This window comes from Lepidochelys olivacea (assembly GCF_965140295.1).
Source record: "Lepidochelys olivacea isolate rLepOli2 genome assembly, chromosome: 8".
NCBI classification, from domain to species: domain Eukaryota; kingdom Metazoa; phylum Chordata; order Testudines; family Cheloniidae; genus Lepidochelys; species Lepidochelys olivacea.
The window spans coordinates 70,980,605-70,998,931 of record NC_140418.1 but is presented as its reverse complement, the minus strand read 5'-3'; the positions used below and the strand labels follow the sequence as shown (position 1 = coordinate 70,998,931).

General features: G+C 39.1%; 1 protein-coding gene across 5 annotated transcripts in view; it reads left to right on the top strand.

The window, feature by feature from the left end:
* LOC311525430 (putative ferric-chelate reductase 1) overlaps positions 1–18,327 on the top strand; it is a 50,926-nt gene that overhangs the window by 23,047 nt on the left and 9,552 nt on the right. For 2 of the 5 annotated variants that reach the window (XM_084637569.1, XM_084637572.1), the window contains exons 9-16: positions 507–620; positions 5,640–5,752; positions 9,374–9,460; positions 10,788–10,885; positions 13,017–13,075; positions 14,610–14,747; positions 14,846–14,871; positions 15,887–17,667. In XM_084637569.1, coding sequence (XP_084493695.1) covers positions 507–620; positions 5,640–5,752; positions 9,374–9,460; positions 10,788–10,885; positions 13,017–13,075; positions 14,610–14,747; positions 14,846–14,871; positions 15,887–15,976 — 725 coding nt within the window. In that variant the 3' untranslated portion in view covers positions 15,977–17,667. Of the gene's footprint in view, positions 1–506; positions 621–5,639; positions 5,753–9,373; positions 9,461–10,787; positions 10,886–13,016; positions 13,076–14,609; positions 14,748–14,845; positions 14,872–15,090; positions 15,764–15,886; positions 17,669–18,327 lie in introns of those variants that run through there. The other 3 variants (XM_084637573.1, XM_084637571.1, XM_084637570.1) reach the window with 3 other exon arrangements.

Below are 18,327 nucleotides of genomic sequence, written 5' to 3'. Positions count from 1 at the left end.
GCTATTTGTTTAATTCCATAAATATGGATTTAGAAGCCTAACTTTAAGCATCCAAGTTTGTAAATGTTGGTCTAAGCATTCTATATGCAAAGAACAAATGATAAAATGGTTAACAATTCTGATAGCATGGGCTACATGTTCTGCAAATGCCAGAGATGATAAGTGTATGAATAATATTTATTATTTGGAAGTAGCAAATCTGAGGTGAACCCGTAGACATGAAACTGATTTCTGGCTCTCCTAGCATTCTGTGGACAAACATTCAAAAGAAAATCTAAACCTGAAACAAAAAGCCTCATCTTGAGGGATTTGTTGGAGGAGACATGCCAAAATAAAAATATTAAGCTGCTGTTGTGACACACATTCTTGGTTCCTAGGATGTGCCAGCATGTATTCAGGCAAATTCAATACTTACTGCTTACTCTTGGCCAGTGAATAACCTTTTTATTTCTTCATTTGTTTTAAAGAGCCCAATAGCTTGAATAATGGTTGCTTAATGTTTGCAGGACAGATACGGAAGCATCTTAGGACACCTTTTATCACTCCTCAGAAAGTGAACATTTCAAGCTATGAAGCAGTAGGTGGCACCAGTTCTACACCTTCTATTATTAAGGCTCACGGTAAGAATATTTTAAAGAAAGTAACTGGATGAATCAACTATCCATCCCTTCCTTGTAAGGGGGAAAGTGTATGTTTTTATAGATATGCTCACACTCACATCCTTTCCTATAAAATAAGGCTCCTATTTCTAGTCCTGCAGATTCAAATCATATTGGACTTTAAAGTCTTTTTTTTTATGTGTAGAAAATCGGTCACTGGTGCTGGACTGAATTTTACCTATTTTAGAGGGATGGAGTGGGAGAAGGAGGACAAGGTCATGCCTGACTAATCTAATCGCCTTCTATGATGAGATTACTGGTTCTGTGGATGAAGGGAAAGCAGTGGATGTATTGTTTCTTGACTTTAGCAAAGCTTTTGACACGGTCTCCCACAGTATTCTTGTCAGCAAGTTAAAGAAGTATGGGCTGGATGAATGCACTATAAGGTGGGTAGAAAGTTGGCTAGATTGTCGGGCTCAACGGGTAGTGATCAATGGCTCCATGTCTAGTTGGCAGCCGGTGTCAAGTGGAGTGCCCCAGGGGTCGGTCCTGGGGCCGGTTTTGTTCAATATCTTCATAAATGATCTGGAGGATGGTGTGGATTGCACTCTCAGCAAATTTGTGGATGATACTAAACTGGGAGGAGTGGTGATACACTGGAGGGCAGGGATAGGATACAGAAGGACCTAGACAAATTGGAGGATTGGGCCAAAAGAAATCTGATGAGGTTCAATAAGGATAAGTGCAGGGTCCTGCACTTAGGACGGAAGAACCCAATGCACAGCTACAGACTAGGGACCGAATGGCTAGGCAGCAGTTCTGCGAAAAAGGACCTAGGGGTGACAGTGGATGAGAAGCTAGATATGAGTCAGCAGTGTGCCCTTGTTGCCAAGAAGGCCAATGGCATTTTGAGATGTATAAGTAGGGGCATAGCGAGCAGATCGAGGGACGTGATCGTCCCCCTCTATTCGACATTGGTGAGGCCTCATCTGGAGTACTATGTCCAGTTTTGGGCTCCACACTACAAGAAGGATGTGGATAAATTGGAGAGAGTCCAGCGAAGGGCAACAAAAATGATTAGGGGTCTGGAACACATGACTTATGAGGAGAGGCTGAGGGAGCTGGGATTGTTTAGTCTGCAGAAGAGAAGAATGAGGGGGGATTTGATAGCTGCTTTCAACTACCTGAGAGGTGGTTCCAGAGAGGATGGTTCTAGACTATTCTCAGTGTTAGAAGAGGACAGGACAAGGAGTAATGGTCTCAAGTTGCAGTGGGGAAGGTTTAGGTTGGATATTAGGAAAAACTTTTTCACTAGGAGGGTGGTGAAACACTGGAATACGTTACCTAGGGAGGTGGTAGAATCTCCTTCCTTAGAAGTTTTTAAGTTCAGGCTTGACAAAGCCCTGGCTGGGATGATTTAATTGGGGATTGGTCCTGCTTTGAGCAGGGGGTTGGACTAGATGACCTCCTGAGGTCCCTTCCAACCTTGATATTCTATGATTCTATGATGAAACAGCTGCCATTTTTTAAAGTTGCTCAGTGGATTGGATTGCTAGAATAAGTTCTAGAGTAGATGGATTACTGAGTTGGGCGGAAGAGGGTAGGAGAGGAAGCCAAAGGTGCATAATGCATTTATTTATTATATTGTTCTGCAACTGAGCATATGATTCTCTAATTTATCACATGGGTATTTATCTCCACATGTCTGGGGGGGGGGGGGTGGATATACACTGCACACACACACGTAGTGAACCAGATCCTCAGCAGGTGTAAATTAGCATGGCTTTATTGAAGGTCTGTTTCTATATTATGTGAAGTAATTATCTTCTGCAGCTGACACAATAAAAAAGGCTAAATAATAACAAAATAAATTTGAGCAGGAACTCATACAGGAAACTTAGATGAAAATTCATATTATACAGTTGCTAACCCTCTGTATCAGTTATGAGTTATTTTACAGTGATCTACAAAATTTGAAAATTGATTTTCCACCACACAACAGATGACCTTTAATTTTCCAAATCTCATTCATAATCTGATCTTTCTTGTGTGATCTTTCAAAAATAGCATGATAGTTTTACTTCCAGGAGAAATATTTTGTAATATAGAGCACAGTAGTTTTTAAAGGGTGTATATAATACACTTCCAGTATGTTTCAAGGAAGATCAAGTGCAATCATTAAGGCTAAAAAAGATTAATCTTCAACTAAAAGATACAGAATAGAAATAGATTTTGGAATATCTAAAATCCGTATATTTGAACATTTGCTTTCTCTGGTTTATGCTCCACAGAGAGCTTTGATCTTGACAACTGGGATTTCTCTGTACAGAATATCTTCAATATATTACAAAATATGACAATAACAGATTTACAACAAAGGATACCTAACTGTTTCCTAGGAATGGCACAGTTCTGGACATTAACTGTATAGCTGGATTAAAACTCAGGAAAATTTATATGGTTCTTGCATGATAATTTACCTGGTCATATTAATCACCTAGATTTTTGTTATTAAATCTTTCTTCATTTTTACAGAGTAACAAAGACACACATTTTGCGACATTGTCAGGTAAAAATCACTGCTGTGTGTGTCTAGTATAGGAAAGAAGATGGCTATAAAGAGAGAGGCTTAGAAAAGAAGAGAGTACCAGGGAGAGGAGAGAGATCCCCCTACAGAGACTCAGGGTATGTCTACACTACCCACCGGATTGGCGGGCAGCGATCGATCCAGCAGGGGTCGATTTATCGCAGCTAGTCTGGATGCAATAAATCGATCCCCAAGCGCTCTCCCGTCAACTCCTGTACTCTACCGCCGCAAGAGGCGCAGGCAGAGTCGATGAGGGAGCGGCAGCAGTCAACTCACTGTGATGAAGACACCATGGTAAGTCGTTCTAAGTACGTCGACTTCAGCTATGTTATTCACGTAGCTGAAGCTGCGTAACTTAGATCGATCCTCCCATTGTGTAGACCAGGGTTCAGGGCTCAGGGAGAGAGAGAGATAGAAGAAATGTATAATGACCCAGTAGGTGACTCATTTATCAGCTACACTTGTTACTCCTGGGGGCATCTGTGCCAAAAAATTAAAAATTCTTCAAATTTTATTTGTCAAAATAATGCTACATAATATTTATCTTGGTAATTTATTTCAAAATACCTGTCAACAAGTATGTCTGTAACAATACAGACACACAAGACTCCTCATAAGAAATGGAAAGGGAGGTGAATATTTTTTGCTGTTTTTAAAATTAAATAGGCAGCTAGTTTTGTTTTTAAAATTATTATGAAGAACAAGTTTAAGCTTTGTTGTAATGTGCGTTGTTTGCCTGGACTGCTCAAGACCTGAATGCTTGGGTAGGAGGAACTCTTTGAGTTGGCTTCTTAAATACTTTCATTTTGTTTCAAATCTGATACTCCTTGATGAAACATAGAAGCCTTGTCTTATAACAGGCTTATTCAAAGTGATACAAGCTACGAACTTGAGATCTTGGAAGAGTGTTGCCATTTTCATAATGTAATAAAAATACTGTAATGATAAATCATTAATAATAAATAGTGTCATAAGCATGTCATAAAAACAAATTTTATATTTCCAAGATCATTGCTTTTATAATTTATACTCAGGTAAAGGAGAAAATCCCAGGAAATATTCATTTTTAGGAGGAGGTTCACGAGACTTGACATTTTCGTGAAAGGGATTCACAGGTTGTTAAAGTTTGGGAACCACTGCTCGAGCTCCCTCTCCTTCCCCCTAGCAGTTCTTCTATGTGTGAGCTGGGCTCTGCTGGATCCAGTGGCCCCTAGTGGCAGCCAGCAGCACTGCAGCCCATTTCTGTGGGGGAAAGGAAATTCTGCGTGCACGTTAATTTCTGCAAAATTCTGCACAGTGGCGCAGAATTCCCTCAGGAGTAAAGACTTGTATATAAAATACAATTGCATAGCGAAGTCTGTAACTAAAAGAAAGTGCATCAATCCTGCAACTTTTTGAGTTCTTGCCATTATTTGTATGAGTTTTTCAAGGGCTGCAATTTCTGATAAGTTTTATACCAGTCCCTGACTTCTAGAGACGAACTGTGTTTCCACCTTTGCAAAATAAGCCATTTGGCTACAAATGCAGACTGAAGGAACTAGAGTTTTTGACAATTTGTAAAGCCTCATTTTTATCTGCCTCTGACCTAGGGCTTGTCTGCGCAAACATTTCATTTACTCCAAGCTGGGGTGAGACACTGGCTGCACTAGCCTGCTGCAGTGTAACTGTTTGTATGCATGCTGCTGATGTGAACTGACAGTCTGCCTATGCGCTTTGATTTAGTCCTGTTTCAAAGAATACTAGATCAAAGTGTTCTAATGAATTTTTAACATCCATCCCCAGGGAACACAAAATTACACTGTAGCGGGTTAGTGAGGGCTAGAGTCAAACCACAGCTTTCTGCAGTCTAATTGTTTGTGTAGGCAATCCCTAGTATGAGAGTTTCAGTGTTAAAGGAATATTATTAACATTTAACATAAAGTTTGTTCTGTTACACACCTCTCTCTAACAGCCTTAATAATACTGTTATGTTATTGCTTGAAGAAACAGAAATGTGGGACTTCCCTCTTAGCAATTAAAAACAAGTTGTTTATTATTTAGTTTGAAAGAAAGAGAGGGAGAGAGAGAGAATGTTAGCACATTAGCTTAATTACACTAAAAGAAAGAATCCTTTAGGGATCAATCCTGGAAAGACCTGATTAGCCTGGCCTCTATCCAAGAAAGTACTTTAAACACTTGGGCAGTCTCACTGAAGTCAATGGAATTACATACATGCTTCTAATTAAGCACATTCTTGAGTGTTTTGCTGGATTGTGGCCAGAGTGCTCAGCACCTTGTAGGATCAGGCTTGAAGTGCAGCATTATAGTGCTAACACAAATACACTTGCCTTTGTTTTCTGCTTGCTTAGTACTGCCTGAAGGTGTGATTTTGATTGTTTTTAATTAGGAGTGGATTGGAATTACTGTTCAGAATTTGAACATATCCTCTATTAATTGTCTTGGTTTTTCATAAGGGGCCCTGATGCTGATTGCCTGGATGACCACAGGAAGTATAGGAATGATATTTGCTAGGTATTTGAAGAATGCCATCAGAAAAAGTCTCCTTGGCAAAGATATTTGGTTTCAGGTATGTAAATAAATGGAACAAAAACTATCAATGACTATAACAGCATCACTGGCAAAATGAAATGATACAATGGGCAAACAAGTGAAAAGAAAAACTCTGATAAGATTGATTTCTCTATTTCTTCTATGATTTTGCAGTGAAAATGGAGAAACCGTTTCTAAACAATAACTGATCAAAGGGAAGTATGTGTACACACACACTCACAAAATGCATAGGTCATCCCATTTATTAGAAAAAACATCTGGAACTTTTATATCCAGTAAATGGTTATGAAAAATGACTATATTAACAAAAATCAGGGTTGGTAGCACTCAAAACAAAGTAGAAGATTCACTACCCTACAAAGAGACTAAATGTGTAGCAAATATTATTCATTATGAACAGTTTGACCAGCTCTAATGTTTGAAGAGAATATTTAAACAATGTTGAATACTACAGAACATTACAATCATATGCATGACATTATTTTGGTTAACAACGAGAAGGAGAAAATGAGATCAATACGCTTTAGGAAATAAAAGGTCAACACAGGAAAGTTCTTGCATGATGTAAAGAATGCCAGTTTACACCTCTTGCTCTCTTCTTTTTTGTAGGGTTTATTCCAGGGTAAGGAAAAGGCATGTCAGTAGTGTGAGGAGGTAGAGCTGGATGACAGTGCACTCTAGCAGCTCTGTGTCTGCTCTAATTTTTTTTGCTGGGGAACCTTTTTTGCACCCATATGCTCTCAGGGTCAGAGAAGGTATAACAGGGTAGCTTAGAACCACCTTTGCCTCCCTTTCCTGCAGTGGTGTCAAACTTGGATCTAAGAAGTTGTAAAATAATCATTGTTAACGAAAACTTTGTTTGAGTTTCCACACTATTGATAAATTTAAAAGGGTCATCTTAGACACCACATGACTTGTAATGCCTCATCACAAACATGGAAGTTAAGAACAAGCTCTGAATTTATTGCCTTAATTTGGTGGTTTGACCACAGCTATTAGCTGAATTGTTATAAATTCTTTTGTATTTCATGTGTCTAAGTTATGGCTTTTCACAAATGTTCAATGGAGGGTATTGCTATCAAAAGATTGTCATGCAGTTCTATGGGAAGTCTCATTGAAAGTATCCTCCTTGATGCAATAGACCTCTGTGTAGTAAAATTAGTACACAATGACTGTGCTGCCTGGAGTGTTCAGAGTGATGCACTTACTTGACATGATTCACAAGAAGCTGTTATCCTGGAGGATCTCTTAATACCAGGGGTGTTGGTCAGACGCTTGACCACTGAATGTATTTATTTGATGTTCATGGTAGATTCAGATTCTTGAGAATGGAAGCTTTCATTAAAAAAATAAAAGGAGTACTTGTGGCACCTTAGAGACTAACCAATTTATTTGAGCATAAGCTTTCATGAGCTACAGCTCACTTCATCGGATGCATACTGTGGAAACTGCAGAAGACATTATATACACAGAGACCATGAAACAATACCTCCTCCCACCCCACTCTCCTGGGTGGGAGGAGATATTGTTTCATGGTCTCTGTGTATATAATGTCTTCTGCAGTTTCCACAGTATGCATCCGATGAAGTGAGCTGTAGCTCACGAAAGCTTATGCTCAAATAAATTGGTTAGTCTCTAAGGTACCACAAGTACTCCTTTTCTTTTTGCGAATACAGACTAACACGGCTGTTACTCTGAAACCTGTCATTACAAAAATAAGTTCATAACCTGGGATTTTTCAAAGGAGTCTATGGAACTCCCAGCCCAAGTCCATGTGATTGAGAAGATAGTCTTCCCAATGCAGAACAATGTAGTGCTGTTCTAGTCAGCCTGAAATGGCAGCTAAGACAGGCATGAACTGCCCTATTTATTTAACTTATGTTGTTTCTGAAGCTTAACAATGGCACTTAAGCCCATACTTTTCAAAGGTAGCCATGCCATCTCATGCCTAATTTGCACTTGTAGTTACCATGATTGTCATAGAAATTTAGCAATTGTACACCCAAATGGTCAGTTGTCATCAGTGGGAGATCTGCCGTGAATCAAGGCCAATATATCACCCTAAATTTGTAGGCTCTTGCTGTGGAGCACAGTTAAACATAATTCAGCCTTCTTTGTATAATGAATTTGACACTCCCATTCTAGGTGATATTACTGTGTATTGGACCCAAATTTTTCCCTTTTTTGGAGAATGGTGCAGACAGAAATATGCTTATTTTCATGCAATTGACATAGCAGTCAAAAAGTATTTCTCTGGTTAGAAAACCATACACATCTTGAAACCATAAAGGTGCCCAGTGCATTGCTTGGGGTATATATGTATGACATGGTGTGAACATGGAGATGAAGATGATAATTTGAACATTGTATAGAAGCATCATTAGCTATGTTTTTTGCTGAGTAGACTGAATTGCCTCAGAACCTGATATGCTAACCAAGGATGTTGTTGTTACATAGTGCTATCAGCAGATGGAGACAGAGAATATATAAAATTTACAAAGAGTACCATAGCAGCTGAACTGTACCCCATTCCTCCCTGTCTCCCGGCAGCTGGGGATCTCACCAGGTGGACTAAGCTGTTTGGTTTCTCACACTACAGTTTTCAGTTTCACAGAGCTCACTTAAAGCAAAATGTTCTAATTAGGGCCTAGATGGTACCACCCTTACTCACCCAGGAAAGCTCCAACCCAGATAGTCCCAGTGACTTCAGCATGAGGGTGTACAATCCGTGGGGCCCTTGGTACCTAAAGTTAGACATCTTGGGGCAGTTCTTCAGCTGGTGAAAATTATCAGAGCTCCACTGAAATCAAACGAGCTGCGACAATTTACACCAGCTATGGATCTACCACATAATTACTGACCCAATTTTCAGAGGTTCAGAATTGATCTTCCACAACTCCCATTGATGGGAAAATGTTGACCTTAGTTTTGAATGTAACATACTCCACGGCATAGCATTTTATTTTCTCCTTTCCCCTTTGCTCGTAATGGAAAGTGAGCTGACCATTTTTGGTATCTTTACTTCCTCCTCAGAGGCAAAGTTCTCTCCTGTTGCTTTATGTAGATTTCTGAAATTATTAATTAACTAAATGTAAGCCCTTGGTTTGATAAGAAGTATTTTAGTTACAGCTATTTTGGGATAGGCGGGTGAACGCAAGAATTCTATTTCTGCTACTTAATCATGTGACCTGCTGTATGGTAGAGTTTTCTAGAAATTCAAATGTTGGTAATAAAGAGTTAATTCATTGACCTGTAGATAGACATTTTGCAAACTGTTTATAAAGTAGCTACTTGTCAAACACTAACCAATACACTGTCTTCTAGTGGTGCCCTTAAAAAATGAAAGAGATTCTATGTTCAGATAAAACACACATATATGTGAAGCTGAATGAATCAATGGATGATCAAAGGCAAAAATAGAATAATATTTTTCATCACTTTAAGTGAACCTTTACCAACTTTGTCTCTAACCATACATATTAAGATCTTACAAATTTCCAATATCTAACAAACTGTGCACTTTTTCAGTTGTGTACTAACATAATAATTCTTCAACTTGTACTATTGCAACAAGACAACAAACACATTAATATATACTGTGGATGAGTTTAATAACCTGTAATTTGTTTTTACTTAGATTCATTTGTCTCTGATGGTGATAACCGTCGCAGAAACAATAACTGCTTTCATACTGGCCTTTGTAGCTGCAATGGGATGGGCTAGTGTAAGTTTTACCCAGTTTCTCCCCACCAACTTTCTTGGTTCACACATTATAGAAAACGTTTCCTTCTCGTTTTGGTGCCTTCAAATGTAAATACAGAACTGAGTGTTTCACTAAAGACCTTCCAGTGTATAACCCACTGCTGTTAGATTGTTATGCCCTTTTGCTAATTTAAGAAAATTGTTCATATGCAATATAATCTCTCATGTCATTCATATTCTAGACACAATACATCCTGCATTTTGGCAGGAGGTTAGACAGATGACCCTTGTAGTACCTTCTAACCCTATAATTCTGTGATCCCCTTTATTTATTTCTTGCCATTATGATGTACTGAGTAGCTGATGAAGTAATTTCTCTACCTGTTCTGTCACCTCTTATCTCTCCTTGTTTGTTTCACATCTCAGCTATATACATGCCATCTTTCCCTATCCTGGAAAGCTGCTTACCTTATTCTTGTCAGAGATCAGCCTGAATCAGAGGCCTGGAGCCAAACCCTCTGAATCCCTGAAACTCTCGGAAAGTTTGTGTCCAAATGTCACATCTGTGATGGGGCTATCTACGTAATTACTGTGAATCAGAACTTCTCACAACCTTGGGAAGTTTCAGATCTGGAATCCAGGTTGTGTAATTCATGTTGCAATTACAGGTCCTGATCCTGCAAAGGGATTACGTCACTCCTTACTGCTGAGCAGAGTGCCACTGATGGCAATAGGACTGCTGTGGGAGTAAGGGTGTGCACATGCAGATCACTTTACAGGATCAGAGCCATATAGCTACTTACCTAACTTCCTGTCTGTAATGTTTTTTTATCTCGCCACGTAACATACCGTAACACATGACCCTATTTTTACTTTTTCCTATCAAAACACAGTTTTTCTTTAACAAAAAATGCTGCTCAGCATAATCAGTATTACCTAAAGTTTGAAGGGAAAGGGTTAGGATAAGACCTTCTGATTGTTATTCTGATTATTATTGTTCTTACTTACATTACCCCATCTTTGTGGGGGAGAGTGGAACTTATTTCAATACTTTACATAATGTGGAGCTAAAACTATAGATTTCTGCAAGGAAAAATAAATTTAAAGATTCATTACTATACGCTGGCCCTTTGATGGATTTATAGTAAAATTTAAGGGTCAGATTCTACTTCCAATTGGACCAGAATAAATCTGGAGTGACTTCTTTGACTTCAGTGGAGTCATTCCAGGTTTATTCTGGTATAATTGAGAGCATGATTCAGCCCTAAGCTGTCAAGAAACATCTTTAAAAGCAGCGATGAAGAAACCAAATCCCAGACATCAATGCTATGTGCTGTTCTCTTCCACAGGATGCAGAAGCCCATGCTGTCATCGGATGCATTGTCATGATTCTTTCTTTCTTTCAACCAGTGATAGCTTTTTTTCGGCCTTCTCCTCAAAGTAAAAGGTATATACATCTAAGTGATCCAACAGAATGGACTTTTAAACCTGGGTCATTTATATAAAAGACTTACAAGGTTGTTATTCTGTAGGTCTATCACGTTGGAGCACATATTGTATGTAGGATTTTTGAAGCCAAATCATGAGGGGATGATTTGCTGGAAGTTAGTTGGAGCAAAGAAGTGTGCCACAGCATGAGGAGACAGTCCTTTGAATCCACCTGCTCACTTCTAGGATTTACGCAGGGCTTCTTTGCAACAAAATAGAAAGAAGTGTAGTCACTATGGCATGTAGTCCCTATGACTTCCACTCACTTTTAAAGGTGACCTACATCAGGGTTTTGTATGGTTGGGGTTTGGTGGGTGTTTTCTGCTACTTTTTGCTATTAGAAATTCAGATCCAGTCTATGCTGGAAGGCTGAATGGAGAATGAGTGGAATGCTGCTATCACAAGAGTCAATGAGGGAAGGGGAAGGGATTTTCACTGAGACCGTTTAAAACACTTATTGTTTGGTTTTGTGAAGACCTATAGAACTCAACGACTAATTCACTATTCTGGAGAAAAAGAGACTGTGTTAAAGATGCAACAACCCAACCCTTTTCATATACAGCTGGAGGTCCTCCAGCAAACAAGGGGGGCAAGCTAGACTTAGCACATGGTAAACAAACAAAATAACCCTAAAAGCCAAGCAGCAGAAACAAATACTAAGTCTTACCAGCCTTCTTTTTATATTAAAAAGAAGGGAAAGGAAATCAGTCCAATTAAAAAAATCCTCCCCTGCTCCACCCATGGTCTGTGTGGTGGCAGTAAGATACTTCCCCCTATTTGAGGATGATCTTCCTCTCCGCCACACTGTCTGGAGAGTGCGGCTTGTCCCATTCTGTGTACCTTTCTGCTCCTCCATGCCAGCTTGCTGATCAATATCAGAAGGCCCTCCCTGCCCCCACCCCCTTCCAATGTGGCCAGAGTCTCAATATGAGCAGGGGATTAAGGTGGGTCTGACTCTCCCTTACCCTTCTACATGACCAGGTAAGAGCTATGGCAACATAACCCCTAAACTCAGATTGCTACTACAGTGGCCTCTCCCTAGAACAAGTGGTGCGCATGATCTGCCCATGGCCGCCTTCTGACAAATCCAACCCATGCAGAATTAACAAGCTATTGCATGACTGATGATTGCTTCTAGATGTTAGGAAAGCAGCTTACCCAAGATTTTGAAGTCACTGTTTTAAGCAATGCTAATGGGTGGTAGCTGAAGTAGTCATCAGTGTACCTACCTTTGGATACAAGGTCATATTAGTTTTCATTTTGACCAAAGAGCTCTGTGAGCCTTCTCAGTTCTAGGATCTGCAACAACTTATTTCTTATCCATAAAAGATTTTGACAAGTGTGTTGATTGACTCATTCACTTCAAACCACAAGTTGGAATGATAGCTCAGATTCATCAGGTCTTGTATTTTCACTTACAAAAAAATTGACATCTCACTTCATTGCATTAGGTCTCTTTCAGTCCACACTTGCTAATACATGTTTCTACTACAGATGAGTCAGAACCAAAACTCCATATTCAGATACCCTTGAAATTTGGGGAGTGTTAATTTTTTTTTATCCACTTGAGAGAACAATGAGTCTTGGGAAGTTTAAGGGTCACAACAAGTAAGTTGTGATGGATTTATCAGACCCTGGTCATTCTCGACCAATACCTAGCAGGTAAGAACTCTAATTTGGAATCAGATTGTAAAAGGCAAGTGCGCAATCTTTGGGAGGTAAAGAGAAAGAGCGTGAGTGTATCCTGGAGGATGAGGAGGGCAGCAGAAGGAAACTGCAAAAAGTGGAAGGTGAGAGGATCTTGAAAAGGTTACTTCTTGTATACAGCATAACAAGCATTCAGTAACAGACTGCAAAAACAATTTTTTTTTTAAATGAGAAGTGCCTTTTGCAGTTCTCTACAGGCAAATCCCTCCTATGTGAGCCATCTGCCATTTCTTTCCTGGGGTTCAGTTGAAAAATGATCAAAAGTCTTGTCTGGCATGTTATTGGTTGTCTGTGTTTTTCTTTGTGAAGTAAAATTTTACCACATCACACTGCTGTCACAGAAATGATGTGTTAAATATTGTTCTTTTATATTATACCAACAGGAGATTTATTTTTAACTGGTTTCATGCTCTAAATGCTTTCATCATAAAGGTCCTGGCTGGTGAGTTGTTGTTTTAATATTTAAATAATGTGCTTATAACTACTACAGAGTCCCCTTTGGCATGCCCATATATTCAGACTAGAACTATTAAACTGAGTTTACAATTCCATTTTTAATATTATTCATCTTATTGATCAATTTTTCAGAGGAGGCAGATCTGGGAGTTGGGATAAGGACTGGCTGAAAAAATTTAATCAAAACTGTGTTTGACAAAAAATTGTTTTTTGATTAAATTACTTTTTTGTGAAAAGTATCTGCTTCCTACTGAAAATTTTTCATTTAAAAACTTTGAAAGTTTCCAGTTGTCAGTTTTGGCTAAAATATGAAATAATTCAATTGTGAAATGCTACCACAGTTCTCATCAGAGTTATAGTTCAGTTACTTGATGTCCAGTACACGTCATCCTCACAAGGCCATTACTGGGAGTCAGGAGTGGTAGGGAGTCCCATGAACTGGAAATAGAAGAGTCATTATTATCTGTGTGTGGCGGGGGGCCCTTGTGGCAGGAAGCACCCATCCTTCTCCCCATGCCCTGGCTCCCCATGCTGCACCCAGAGCACTTAGGGAGCTTGAACATAACTTCAAGTGCTTTAGGCATCCAATCACATGGACTAGGGTGGTGAGTGCAGGCTTGCTGAGACAGCATTTATTTTTGGTCAGTTTCCATTTTTGTTCCTCTCCTCATTGCTCTGGTTCTGATTCCCAAGCCACTCGGCATTTGTTTTCTGCTGACATCAGCAATGCTGATGGCACCATATCCAAACTGTCAAGCCAAAAGTGCCAAGTTGGCCTGGCAGACACAGTCTAAGACAGGAGTCCTCTCTACTGCTGATGTCGCCCGGTGGGGATTCCAGGTACTGCTGCTCCCACTGCTGGTGCTGCTACTCTTGCCCTACTAAAGAAGAAGGGTGGCCAGGAAGAGAACAGAATCCCCAACCCCTTTGCTGTCCGGCCCTGATTCAGGAAAGTGCTTAAGCACAAACATAAGCTTAAGCACATGTTTAAGTTCCAATCAAGCATTTAAAGTTAAGTACAAATCCTGAATGGGGATGGTCTTTAGCAAGTGCTTAAGTGCTTTCCTGAATAAAGAAGAGACTCCCATCAGCTCTTCTCTCTTTCTTCCAAGTGCAGTGCCCTGCCACTGAGACCCCACTTGTGGCATTCACTTACCAAGCCCTCACCAATCTCCATAGGATCAAAGCACTGAGGTCAGGAGCTAACTATCTGCTTTCACAGCATATCATCTTGGCTGACACACAGAGAATTAAATGGGGGGCGGGGGCAGGAGTTTCTACAGCTTGAGCTGTACCTGATTCATATCCTCCATAGATTGGGCACAGAGGATCTGTAAAACACACCTACTAGTGGGTTACATCACCATTACTAATGCTGCTTTCCAAGCTTCTGAATAGTATTTGCAGATCAAACAATCACACTTTAAAAAATGAAACTGTCTATTGAAATTGTGAATGAAATCCAGAATGATCAATGGTTTTATATCAAGTGTGTGTTGCTTTGTGTTGTTGTTCTTTAGTTGCTGTCATATTTCTCGGACTGCAGATGCTTGACCCCTCTCCCAGCCGATGGATGGTCAAAACTATGGGAGGATTTGTAGGTTGGGAGGCATTAGTGTACATAATGCTTGATGCAAATGCTTGGTTGAAAAAGAAAGGTAAAGGTCAGCCACAGTTCATATGAAGAAATGTTTTTCTTTTAGCAAAGGCAAGAAGTAAAATGAAGACTCATAATTTTCTTGGTTATATTTTTCAGCGAAATATGAAGATCCACATAGGAAGGTAATGTTGATATCACACATTTTAAAACATTAATAAGGTGTAAAATGTTTTATTTTTCATACTGCTGAAAATAAGTTTTGCATCACTATGGGATGTGATTTTGTCAGATCTCTTGAGTTAACTGGAGTAAAGCTGAGTCAATACTCAAATAGGAAACCACCACACAAAACCCAGGGTGCTGCAGGAAGATGCATTCATAGATTTGTATTTTTTTTTAAGGCCTGAATTACGATCATCTCGTTTAGCCTCCTACGTCAGGCCCTTAGTGCATATTTTCAAAAGACCTTCAATCTTGATTTAAAGACTTCAAGTGATGTAGAATCCTTCACATCACTTGGTAAGTTGTTCCATTGGTTAAGTACAATCACTCTTACAAATTTACACCTTATTTTCAGTCTTAATGTGTCTAGCTTTACATTTCAACCACTGGATCTTGTTATATTTTGTCTGCTAGACTAAAGAGCATTCTACTATTGGAAATGTTTTCCATGTAGGTACTTCTAGACTGTGGTCAGTTCACCTCTTAACTTTTCTCTTTGGGTTGAGTTTTCAATTGGTGGCAGTGAAGTGGCACTGAATAAGTGACAGTGATGAGAGATGGGGACACTGTTACTGGAGGTGCTCTCTTTCAGATGAAAGGCAAACTGATGTGATCCCAAACATCCCCTGAAACTTTTTGCAAGTGTCGAGTTCCTAACCCCAGTACCCTGGTCAAATTCTAATTTGGATAATTACAATCTCATTACCTGTATTTAAAAGCCTCAAGCATTTTCAGTTAGACACACGGCTTCTGCTCTTTTCGTAATTTTCTTCAGAGTGACTCCTTCTCTAAATTCCTTCTAGTGTTGCCAAGTGTGTATTGCACTTATATCAATTCTATTTAATTATCAACAGATAGAAAACTGATACAGCTGCTTAGTATGTACTTGGGCTGTTACTAAAGCTGATGTACAAATAGAATTTAATTTTATATTTTCTTTTAATAGCTCTTTTTAAATGTCTTTATCCTTTCTAGATAAAAAATGAAATGGTTCTATTTTTAATATATACATGTGGAAACCTGGCATTTTTAATAGCACTGCTTGTTGGAATTGGAAAATCCTAAAATGGACGGAATTTATCTTGGAGGAATGAAGATTATTCCTATCTTGAGATGCTTCTAGAGTAAATACAAAGAAACAATGAACACTGAATAGATGTTTTAGCAAGTTTTTAATTTTGTTTTATAAATATTTTAGGTTCTCTAATTGACACATGATCATTTTCTACACAATAATTGAGAATAATTTTTATAAGTGAGATTCCATCAGCTACTTATTGGAGATGTTCTACACGGTATAGTATGATGCAGATAATTATTTCTGACCTATGAAAGGTAAAAAGGCAACATACAAATGCTAGGTGTTCAGTTGTTTCATATTACACTCCTTTCTAACCTTTGTTGATGTTTCTATCTTTAACAAAAGAGGATTTGTTTGCGTAGAGAAAAGAAAGTTGAGGACCTGATTTTCATATGACTAATTTAGACGGAGAACTGCACAGGCAAATCTCTGTGCTCACTGGGAGTCCTGTTGACTTCAGGATTTCAGTGAGGCTCAGTGCAGGCTCAGGGGTCCATCTGCAAGGTTCTCAGTGCAAGGTCAGGGCCACAGAGTATGTCTACACAGGATCTGGAAGGTGTAATTCTAGCTCAAGAAGATATACCCATGCTGTCTCTGATAGAGCTAGCACTCAAAAAAACAGAAGCGTCATCATGGCAGCACAAGCAGCAGGACAAGCTAGCCACACCGAATACATACGTATGGTCTTCGACAGGATCATACTCAGGGCAACTAGCCCATGCCGCTCTCATGCCACAGTGGCCATACTTCTTTTTTTAGCATGTTAACTTAATCAGAGCTAGCTTAGCTATGTCTCCTTGACCTGGAATTTATACCTTCCAGCTCCTGTGCAGACATATTCCCAGACTACTGTAGGCTTCTGTTCCCATTGATGTCAACCAAAAAACTGCCTCTGACCTACATGGTGCAGGATCCGATCTACAGTCAATGCCTGGCCATGTTCATGCTTGGTCAGATCTAATGGGTATTTCTAATATAATTCCCTGTTTTCAAATGCTCATAACTTTCTTTTTTAGTCTGAAAATAGGAACACAATGAAACTTTAAAATTCAGCTATGTTTTGAAAATCTTAAAGTCCCAGAACCCATGGTGTACTCTATATAAGCTTCTTTTTTTTTAATTAATTATATATGATTGTAGTTTTTGTAATGCAATGTACATATGACAAATAATAAAGCAGGTCTCAAAACAGGCTAACTAGTCCATAACCTTCAGTTGTGTACAGCCATATTATGTAGTCATCTACTGGATAGGATGTATGTAGGGCCCAAATTCTGCTCACCTGACTCCTATGAATGGTCCCACTGAACTTCAGTGGGATTTGGCCCATGGTGGATACTTTTGAATTTTTGTTGAAATATATTTATAACACTTAAGATATTAAAAACAGTTATCAAAAGAATGACCCAATGTACCCTAGACTTAGAAGAACCCATTGATTATGGTGCAATAGACCTTTGGATGAAAAATGGCTTTATGGGATTTATAGGACTGCAGCTTTTACTCAATAATATATTATCCCTTTTGTCACTGCTGAGATAATAAAGCCATATCGCTGCATACAACTGTTTTATGCAGTGTTGTTGTAGCCATGTTGGTCCCAGGATATTAGAGACACAAAGTGGGTGAGATATTATCCTTTATTGGACCAACTTCTGTTGATGAAAGAGACAAGCTTTTGAGTTTACACAGAGCTCTGGGTAAGTACCTGAAGAAGAGCTCTGTGTAAGATCGAAAGCTTGTCTCTCACCAACAGAAGTTGGTCCAACAAAAGAAATTACCTCCCTCATCTTGTGTCTCTACTACGGCATTACTTTTTTAGCCAAACAGTAGGTTTGTGGTGTTATCCAAATATCTAAAGAACAAGTTTATAATGTGTAGTTCTTTAAAAACAAAAACACCCTACTACTCATTTCCATGCCAAGGAAACATGAATTTTTAAATGATCCCAAATGATGTTGCTTTACACCTACAATAAGGGGAAAGGAATAGAATTATGAAGGTGACAGGCATCTTACTTCTTGAATTTTAGGCCTCTTTCCACTAACCCAAAGCTGAATTGAACATAGTTGATCCCAAACCTGAGTTCTCAGGAATGCTATATTATGGGACGTGCACATTCTCACCCACTTCTTTCTTACCTGAAACACAGAATTATATTCGGTTTTTTTCTTTTGAGAACTCTGTTACTGTTTTGGAAGAAGTACAGATCATGATTTTTCTACATATCCAGTAATCTGGCCTACAGTTACACGGTATAGATGTATTGGTCATGCCCCTCATCTCAGACTTATGGCTACCATTATAGTTGCTGTTACTGGTTTTTTCCCATCCA